Genomic DNA, 10,271 nt, shown 5'->3' with positions numbered 1-10,271 from the left:
GAGAGAACCAACTTTCAGCAGCTTCCCACCTCTCTGCCCAGCCTGGTGCACAGCCAGTGCCTCATAAAACAGTGTCTGGACTGCAGCTGCCACACTCCTAGGGCTGCCAGTCGGTGAGGCTGAGTTGCGGAATGCCAGGCAGACAGCGTCGACCTGCAATGGCTGAAAAGGAACAGGAACATTTCTTTTTCACAGCTCTCATGATCTGAACTGATATGGAAGAAAAAGGTATGCTTTGGTAATGGCTGTTTGTGTGCATGGAGTTTAAGAAAAGCTGTTCACAACTCAAGATAGTAAAGGCAGCTGTGTAGGAGAGCTGACTCAGTAAGCAAATGGACAAAGCCCCAGCTTTAAGAATGCCTCATTTTAAAATGAAAGATATAAGAATAAGCAAGGTTTGAAGCAAGTTATTTTAACAAATTTTAATCAAGCTACAAACTTGAGTAGATATAGCACCTCCAGAAAATAATCTAGTCCCCATTGTTTGTGCCTCTCCGAAAAGTCATCAACTTTTTCAAGACACCTAATTTCACAGCAGCTGCCTGAAAAGGAGATAAGGATAACAAATTAGTGAATGAAAAATGCAAATTGTCCAGAAAAAAAAAATCTTATTCACAGATTTCCACACAGTGCCTAACATAGTGCACTGGGGGGAACTTAATTGCTCTCTTTTGCACTGGGATGTAATTGTCTATGCCAATGACTCACGGCACACAAACACTGCCAGAGTCTCAGAAAGTTGTAAATTTAAAAATGAGATATTACAGCACACCAGGAGGAACTCCTAAAATTAAATTCCTGACATAGCTCCAAATTTCATTATTTTGATGGATTTGAGTGGTACATTTTTAGCATTTTCTTTGAGTGCCATGTTACTTTTCTTATTTGACACAAAAGTACAGTAGAAACTGTAGCACTGGTAGGGCTTCTATTAAAACAGGGCAACTGGTTGATGAGGTGTAGGCAAAGACAAAATGGTCAAATAGAACTCTAAGACTGCAGCTACAGGATTACTGAGTGCAGTATGAATCCTGGGAGAATAAAAAAGGTACCAAAGGGAGACGAGAAACTGCCTCATGGGTTTTCTTCATATCTTTTGAAGAACTGAGAGTTTTCCATGCCAGCAAAATCCCTGTGGTTAAATGGTATATATTTTTCCCAGTATTCTTCCATGACACTAGCCTTTAGATAAGAAGCAAATGACTGTATCACTCATCATAGGGCAAGGTAAAGGCATGTAAACAACTTTATGTGTTTTTGAAAAAATTCCTAAGGGTTAGGTGAAATTTTACTCACCAAATAAACTTTTAATTTCGGATTCAGGAACATAAAATGGTGGGCCTGAAAGAAAAGGGTGAAGCTAATCAGAGAGAAGACATGGGAAGAAGACAAAATGTACACTGCAGTAGGGGAGCCAACCCCTTCACTCACAGCACCTGGTCTGTAATGGGGCCCCAGGGTGTAGCATCAGAAGGAACCAGAAAATGTGTCCAGGAACTCGTGGCACCTTGGCAGGCCAGACAGCTTCAGGTGTTGCTGCTGCTTCATCTGCAGCTGCAGCACGGAATCATGAATGTGACGTACATATGAGCACTCTCAGCACGCTGTGTGAATCCAGCCTACAATCTCTTTATACTACAGTGGCATGACTAAGGCTAAGAGCTGAACATTGTCACAGGAAAAGCAATGAATTAAACTGTTCTTGCTTGTGATAGCAACACCTATTTTTTTTGGGGGGGGGGGAAATTATGCTGAAGATCCCAAAAGCAGAAAAAGATCTCTTTCTTTTGTGAGTTAATATCAACTAAAAATATCCCACTTCATGTACATAATACAAAAAATATAAAAAGAAAAGTACCTTATGATTTTACAGAATTACACCTCTTCCAAGTACATTCAGAGTGTGGTAGTGGCTGAGAGAGAGGCACAAGATGGGCAACACATTGGGTTGCAAATACTGGAAAAACAGCATGAAGCTGATGTTCTTGGGAGTGTTTCAAGCTCCCCAGACCAGACAGGATGTTTTTAAGAGCTCTGACTTCCAGCTTCATTGAAGCAGCCGCACTTACAGTTTCATTTCATTGTTAATATACCATGACTGTCCTCAACTTACCTTTAGCATGTCTGAATGCCAGAGAAAACAGAAATTTAGTCCCAAGCTTGGTCAATATCTAAACTTTTTAACACACAGTTATACACAGTCATACTGGGGTCACCAGCTAACAAAAGCTAACAAAGCTATGCAGATAAAAATCTAACCAGCTAACAAAGCTATGCAGATAAAAATCTTGAGGAAGATATTACTGCATCTACAATTTAATACATCTAATACATCTTTATACAATTTGCATTAGAGCAAAATCACAACATGAGCAGTACAAAGTTCTCACCTTTGTGTTTGTTTGGATCATATGAAACTGTAACAAGGAGATAAGAAGAATTTTTTTCCACTAGGCTGATCATCAAACTGGCATAGCTAAAAGGAAAAATGATACTTTATTATTTTTGTAAAGCATTCAAGCATAGCATTCAAAATATTCAACAAAATGCATTTCTATGCAGACAGAATTTGAACTGAACTGCACAGAGACTAACCAAAACTTAGTTTAAATTTCAGGAGCATAAAATTCACGCTACACATGAAAAACATAAAATAAAAGTTGTATTTATTCCCCATAAACAAGCATTTATCTTTTTTTGCACATTCAACTCAAGATTAATAGACAAAGTATTCATCTGCCACAGTTTAGAATACAGTACACAGTACGGTCCTTATCTTTTAAAATTATTGTGAATTGAAGATTCTGTATCTAATTCAAAAATCCTGAGAGCAGGTTCAAACTAAATTTGGACTGTCTATAGGCAAGAACAAAAGTTTGTAATCAAGGGGAGTGAGGAGGAAAAGAACAAAGACGGAAGAAGTAGATGTGATGAAAAGGAAATAATAGAATTCAGATGAGCCTTGCAGCCCTGCTTCTGCTGGGTTGCAACAAACCACATATTTTCCCACCAAGGGGCAGGGTGGCTTCCTGAAGGAAGAATACAGCACTCTGCAGATGCTTGTGGTAGAGAAGAGCTTGTGAGGGTTTATCCTTTAAATGTAAAACGACTCATTAACAAGTCACAGGATCAAAAACTTGTCACTGATACATCAGAGAAAAGACAGTAACAATGCAATTTCCTCACCGTTGTCTGTCACATGGATTCACGGCTACGAGAGCTCCTCTGTCCCAAACCCCATCAAACTTGCCAATTATTGAGCTATAAAGAGATAAGGAAAAAGCTTAAAATAGTAAAAAGGGACCATCTTCTTTCCAACACTTTTGTGAGGTCACAAGGGTTCTGCAGCTAGTGATTCTCCACCACCTTTCTGTTACAGTGAAGCATTTTTATAATCCAAACCAACAGGATCTGGAACTCAAGAAACCCTCCTGGTTCTTTGTCCTGCTGCAATAGCAAAGAGGTGTGGGAATTGGTCAGTGCTTCCCCATCCTTAGGGACTGATGAGGCATGGCAGGGAGGAAGGAGCGGACTTTTAACACATTTGGGCTACAAGTCTGGGTGTTCAGTAAGCACATCCTTCTGTCTGACATGCACTCAGCACATCAACAGTTCTTGACCATGCATGATTTCATATGCAGGCTAAGGAAGCTGCCTTGCTGCTTTACTATCATTGACTCAGCACATTCAGTAACTTTAGACACCTAAATCCCCAGCTACACGCCCAGGACACCTTCAGCTTGCAATTTGTTTAATGCTAGAAAAGCTAAGTTACACTGCTGCTTGCCTTAGTGCAACTCTGCTGCAGACACTAGTTTTGTTCCTGAATATGCTAGCAGATGGCTTCAATGGCCACCCAAAGCCTGCCAGTGAACAAGACTATCAAGAAATGCCTTTAATGGATGGTAAGAGCAGCCAGAGCAACACAAAAGAATATCTGGGGATAAGAAAGAGCGTTGGTTTTGGTAATTATTAAAATAGGAGGTTAGACAGTAAGGCAGTAATTAAGTAAATTTGCGTCATTTTAAAGAAAGTTTGAATAAGTTTACTTAGAAAAATGTGGCATGGAATTGTGCAATACCCTTCTGCCAACCGGGCAGGTGTCAGAGTCCAATTGCATCACCTCTGTCTTCATTTCCATGTACAGGTTTTGGCTTGGGAAGAGTTACCTTTCTCCACAGTGGCTTGCATGGGGCTGTGTTGGTGGATTTGGGCTTGAAATCATGTTGATAAGACACTGATGAGTTAGTTACTGCAGAGCAGCACTTACACAGCACCAAAACCTTTTTGGCTCCTCACACCCTGAGTAGGCTGGAGAGTACAAGAATGAACAAGACACTGGGTGGGGACACAGCAAGCACAGCTGACCCCAGCTGAGCAAAGGAATATTCCAGACCATCTGGTTCCACTCTCAGCAATAAAACTGGGTGGGAGGTTAGTGGATGGGGGCATGGCTTGGCTGCTGGCTAGGCATCAGTTGCTTGGTTGGTGGTGGGCAACTGCTTTCATTTGCACCACTTTTTTTTCTTGGGTTTTATTCTCCTCTCTCTTTGGTTGTTCTTTGTTGTGTATTTTTTTTTCCTTACAACTTTTTGAAATTTATTTTTAATTATTAAACTGTTTTCATCGCCACACACATTTCTTTCTTACTTTTGATTGTCCCCCATCATCTCATGATGGGGGAGTGGGCAAGCAGCTGTGTGGTGCTTAGTTCCACCACCTTAGCCAGAGTTAAACCATGAGAACTTCTCTCTCACCACTGCTATTTTCATTGCAATGGCATTTCTAAGTCTCTGGCATCTAACCTACAAGCTGATCTTGTATTTCCCACTCTACTGCGATGAGATATGATAACACTTTCAAGTGCTGACTTCTTTTAAAGTTCGCCAAGTCTAAGCATGTAATTTAAATAACCAGCCTTGTACTGAAAGGAGATTCTTAAAGAGACAGTTAAACAAGCAGTGGACATGCAGGGCACAAAGGAGAGTTCAGCAGGGCAAGTGCCTTGATCTTCTGAAGCTTGGAGGCAGTTCTCCTCTCTGTGTAGCTGAGTCTGCTGGGTGACCTCATGCAAGCCATTGAGGTTTTCTGCCCTTGGTTTTTCTTTCCAACTTTATTCTGGTCTAACTGGAATGGCAGCAGTGGCTCCAAACATGCATTTTGTGTACTTTACTCTCAAGCAATTTCATCAAGCCTACAGACATCCCGGGCTGCAGGCAGGCTCATGCTGTGGCCTTGTCCCAGTCCTGGTCTCCTGGCTGCCCAGACCTCAGGACCTGCTGAGTGTCTGCGTACTCCTTGTCCCTCTGCACATCCAATTTCCTTCACAACACAATGAAGCCATGAGGAAAAGGTCAAAAAAGGCACACAGCTGTCTCTCATCCTGATGCAGATTCAGGATGAAGCTAAGGTATGAGGAAGCACTTCCACTGTAACACACTGCTATGTGTTTATACAGCGTTCAGCATTGGTTAGGGACTACTACATCTAACAAATTTAACATGGAAATCAGAAATTCACATATCTGCAGAAAACCCACTGGAATTAAGAGGAAACTTGTGAATTTCTATCTCTGCATATGTTTAGTAGTTTCAGTAAATGCAACTTTTTATTTTCTTTTGAAGTCTTGCAGCCATAATTGTATTAGGAGGTACAGTGATTGTGTAATATAACTGTTTTACATATGTCCCAGAATTCCCAGAAAGAGCAGTAATTCCTGTTACTCTTTAACTAGCAAGAGTCTTTGAAACGTCCCATTCCAACAAAGGTCAGGAGCACATCTGAGTTTTCTTCTAATGAATGCTAGGCTAATGGAGATGAAAGGGACCTGTTAGTAGGCCAGCCTCAGCAAGAGAGAATTAAGTTTAATTTCCATAATTACTGGGTAATTAATCAAATTGTCTGCACACAGAAACTAGAAGTGCGTGTGCATTTTTCTAGTCACAGGTATCTGCTGACTGAAGTTGGGAATACAGTTCATTCTGCATCCAGAACGTTTATCTGCCAATTTATTTTGTGACGACAAACTATGTACTGGATCCAGTGATGTGCACTGAAATTGTCACCAACTACCTAATTTTGTTTATTTCAAAATATTATTACACCATGTTGTGATAGAAATTACAAGTTTCACCACAGTACTTGCTACAAAACTTATGACTGAATTCTTCAAAAATTTCTGAGAAGCTTAAGCAATCCTTGGGCAACTTGTCAACTCACAGAAAGAAAGGTTTAAAGGGATCTACAGTGTAGCAAGTAACTGCACTGGAGGGACAAGGCAGGTAAGAAACCAGGCAGTATCTACAAAGCCATGTTCATACACACCTCCTCTGTTTGACACTTTGCAAAACTAGCTACATATATACACTAGTCAAGTCAGCTGCAGCAGCAGAAGTCACAATCACGGTCTACTGTCTGAAAGACTCTGGACTCCAGTAATGAATAGTCTTTTTTTCCATTGTTTTGGCAGATTGAAAAAAAAGAGATCATAGAGTAAACACTGTGTTCTGGTGTCCTTAACTACCTATTGTGCCTGTATATGCCTGGAAAGCCCATTGAAGTAAACGTTAAGACATCACCTCCTTCCTACTGAAGAGACATGAAAAAAATTCTTGTGCCTAACAGTTGTTTGTAAGAAGAGCAAACAAACACAAAAAACTTCACCAAAACCTTATAATCTAGGAAAAAAATCACATCTGAGTAAGAACTGCAAAAAGAGGGAACTATTGTGCTAAGACACCTCTGGATATATTCTCTTTACTAAGTTACTCTGAGGAAGGAATTGTGCTAAAGTTTTGCTTCATAGAATTCATCACTAATGTTAAAGATAATTTGGTTTTACTGTAAAAGCAAAAATGCTTTTTTGATAACTTTCACAGAACGGCTTGGAATAAGAAGCCCATTTAAAGATAATTAGTTATCATCCTTAATTATTAACAACAGAATTAGACTTTTGCTGGAAATTGGCCATTCAAGTTTCTCATACAAATTAATGTGAGTTTGCTTAAGAGGACCTGACAAATCTTTGCCTGATTCAAATAAAATTATAGTATAGGACAGTATTAATACATATTCAATTATGGAGAATTGTAAAACACTATGAGTATTCCTACCTGGACAAATCATAAATACTGCAGCAGTAGAGGGAAATGTTGCCAGAGGTACTCTACAATAAAAGCAAAGGAAACAATCCTTATCAGCTAACTATCTTTAAATACACACTCGTAAGTATATATTTCTACTTCACATCTTAAAATATACCTATACACTGTTAAAAGTGAAAAATTTAAAATACATTTATGTGCAATGGAGAAAAACACTGAGAAATATTTTTAGTTTTAGTTTACTGGGGTAACTCTTCTGATTCCTCCAGAGAAGTTCTAATCTAACAAGGCGTGCAACTTTTATCAATCTATCAAGGCATGCTCCAGTTTTAAAATACATTCCTTCTACATTCAGGTGCTTCACTGTTACAAGAAGGCCAAAGTAGTAAGTTTAGAAGAATAACTTCTCAGTCCAAAAATTCCTTTTAGACCTCTTCAGGAGAGGTGAATGATTACCAATAAAACAGATGCATAAAAGCAGAATGACTTGTTTACTCAGTTATGCCAGCATTGCATGATTAACAGATCATTTGACATACCTGGAACATTTTTGCTCCTGAAATCTCAGGGACTGGCTCCTCACAATAAGGCAGACTGTGCTCTGAAAAAAAGTCCTTCACTGCTTGCTCACTGATTTCCACACCAACAACGCTGTGCCCCATGTCCGCCAGCCTGCACACAAGAGAGAGAAGGCCCAGGTTTACATTGGGCCCCCAGGCTGGGCAAAATATGTATTTCCCATACATCATTTATTCATTAGGGAAAGCCTAGTATTAGGATGCCCTGATATGTCTAATTCTGACTTTCTGAAGTGTTCCCATTATATTGAACACCTCCCTTCCATGATCTGAGCTTAAATTAGCACCACTCAGCATACAGTTGACAAGGACTTACATGCTGTATTTAGATTTAATGAATTATTAATTTATTCCTACTAACTTGGTGAAAACAGAAGTGATCACAGTGAGAAACTGTCCATTTCAGAAAGGTGCTGTGCTCTGAACTGAGCTGACTGAGGCACCCAGCTGCCTCTGTGGCTTGGCAGGAATGGGCAGCAAAGGAGGGGCAGTAACTTCTGCGCTGCTTCAGCTCAGCAAAACACCAACCTGTGTCAGAGCCCACAGTCAGCCTAGGGAGCAGGTACTGTGACAAAAACTGATAGCTGGATTACTTGAAGATGCAGTGCAGGTTTTGGTTTGTGCTTCCTCCCTCCAAGAAAAAGTACTGGCTTGTATAGGCCCTAATTTTAAAAACAACACTCCCTCCCTGCACCATGCCCCCCCCCCGCAAAAAAAAAAAAAAAAAAAAGGTAAAAGATTAGGAATAAAAAAAAATAAGAAGTTACATTTATCCCAAATCACTTAAATTTCCAGAGTGGCATGCCACATGGTCTCTTGAAAATGTTGTCTGACACAACTGACCTCATTGTGGGTAATTTAAGCTGGCATTGATATGGAAAGCAGGACTGCTAAGGGCATAGATTCAGTCACTCTGTCCATCTAAATGCAGCATTCCCCAAGCTAAACTGGGGACAATCAGTAGGACTTTCAGATCAGACCTTATCCATTCAATTTAAGCTACTATACGAAACACCAGCTTCCTCCTCCCTTCAGCTTTCAGTGACACTGCTTTCCTGGCAGTGGCACATTTCCACTAGCCAATACAAGGCTGGGAATTCCCCCTCTCCCTCCCTCCCTCCTCCCTCAAGTAAGATTTTTGCTCTTATTATCTGTGTTTTACCATTTCATCTCTACTGCTTTACCACAAAGTGGGAAAAATATCCTCAGTCCACTCCTGCCATTTAAAAGAACATCCAGATACTTTTGGAGGAGCCTGCAGAAGAACAGACACATTTTACTTAACTCTGTTAGTATTTATGCTGGCACATGAAAAGCCAAGTGCTACACACTGTGCAAGGTAGCATGAAAACTCCACAATGGCACATGTTATTAGCTCAACCTGCTTCATGTCATTAGAAATAAAAACATAAAAAAAAGCATTCAACTTCCACTTACACAGCAAGAAAGTCAATTTCATGTAATTCAGAAATCAACACATTTCTGTTTGTTCTATTTTCTGTTTGCCTTTGCAACTAAACAGTCCAACCAATCCACCTCTAAGAGGGTCATAACAGAGATTTTAAACAGAAAGATTATGAAACTTTTGCATCAAGCAAATTACTTTTACAGGTCTTGAAATACTACATAATCAGGTTTATTCTTTTAGGTCCTTGTCTTTTACTGCATAGTAGTTGCTCTGATGTCCTCTGCACATAGTTTCAAGGCCCAGTTTCACATGAACAATAGTGCAAAGCATCTCCACCAGAAAATTTAAGATTTTCTAGTCAAACTGTCCAAGTTCTAAGGTTAAAAACCTGATTCAAGAGTAAAAGGTTTAAATTCATTTCAATACTTTCTTTTCTCTGTCCTTTGACAAGGGTAGGTCACAAAAATATCTATATTAATTTTTGTTTCAAAAACAAAAAATGAATGCGCCCATGTAAGATAATTTGCTTTTTGCAAATGTTCCATTTTCAATTAAGAGTTTCTTAAATGAGCCAAGCCAGTCATCTCATGGCATTACTTAAAACAGCTTAGGCAGTAAAAGTGAAGTCACGTACGGATGCCCTTCTTCCTTGTGAAACCCGACGTTACCCAATTCCCATTTTTCTAGCCATTCCTCCTCTGTCACCACTCTCTCCTTCTGAGACCCAACATCAGAGGCTTCCAGGAGCCCGGATGGATGCGCTGAGTAGTCCATATCTCCAGGGAGTGCTCGTAGCTGTGAAAAAGAGAAGAATTACCCCCACCCAATGCATAGTTTGGAACTGGCTCTTACTTCCTCGAAACAAACAAAAATTAAGTAGATCTCAAGAGATCACCGTTTGGTGACAGTGTACCGAAAGCGACACTGCCATCAGCACACTCTTGGCTCCCGATAGACTCGGCCTGACCCCGTTTCCCGGGGCGGCTGAACGGGCCTGCCCAGCACTGCGGGTCCGCCGGTGGCCTCCCTTTTCTCACCCATCGAGCAGCCACCCTACCCCGGTAACGACGGAGGGAGATGCCGACACTTCTCTCCCGTGAAACCCGCGGGCAGAAGGCGGGGGCGAGCGGCTGCTGGGGCCGGGGGACCCGCGGGGTGACCCGTGGTGGCTCAGCGCCGCCG

The 10,271-nt window shown here is 40.8% G+C and overlaps 1 protein-coding gene across 1 annotated transcript; it reads right to left on the bottom strand.

Annotated features, from left to right (window-relative positions):
* Positions 1–404: 404 nt before the first annotated feature.
* On the bottom strand, positions 405–10,120 carry TPMT (thiopurine S-methyltransferase). Its single transcript, XM_058809355.1, has 9 exons — positions 9,985–10,120; positions 9,724–9,884; positions 8,844–8,936; positions 7,643–7,775; positions 7,113–7,165; positions 3,187–3,261; positions 2,391–2,476; positions 1,297–1,341; positions 405–542 (listed from the first exon to the last, which is right to left on the bottom strand). Exons 1-9 carry the CDS (start codon positions 10,018–10,020, stop codon positions 427–429), a joined length of 798 nt encoding a protein of 265 aa, XP_058665338.1. The 5' UTR covers positions 10,021–10,120; the 3' UTR covers positions 405–426.
* Positions 10,121–10,271: the final 151 nt, after the last annotated feature.

This window comes from Ammospiza caudacuta, chromosome 1 (assembly GCF_027887145.1).
Source record: "Ammospiza caudacuta isolate bAmmCau1 chromosome 1, bAmmCau1.pri, whole genome shotgun sequence".
Classification (NCBI taxonomy): Eukaryota; Metazoa; Chordata; class Aves; order Passeriformes; family Passerellidae; genus Ammospiza; species Ammospiza caudacuta.
Note: the sequence above shows the minus strand (reverse complement) of the source record. Positions and strands in the feature narration are given on the sequence as shown.

Excerpts from the sequence above, each read along its gene's own strand:
- TPMT (XM_058809355.1), bottom strand. The coding sequence starts at position 10,020 with ATGGCAGTGTCGCTTTCGGTACACTGTCACCAAACG. Across the intron at positions 2,477-3,186 it reads AATCCATGTGACAGACAACG|CTATGCCAGTTTGATGATCA; the intron begins GTGAGGAAATTG and ends TTTTCCTTTTAG. Across the intron at positions 1,342-2,390 it reads TGATCCAAACAAACACAAAG|GCCCACCATTTTATGTTCCT; the intron begins GTGAGAACTTTG and ends CTTTTCTTTCAG.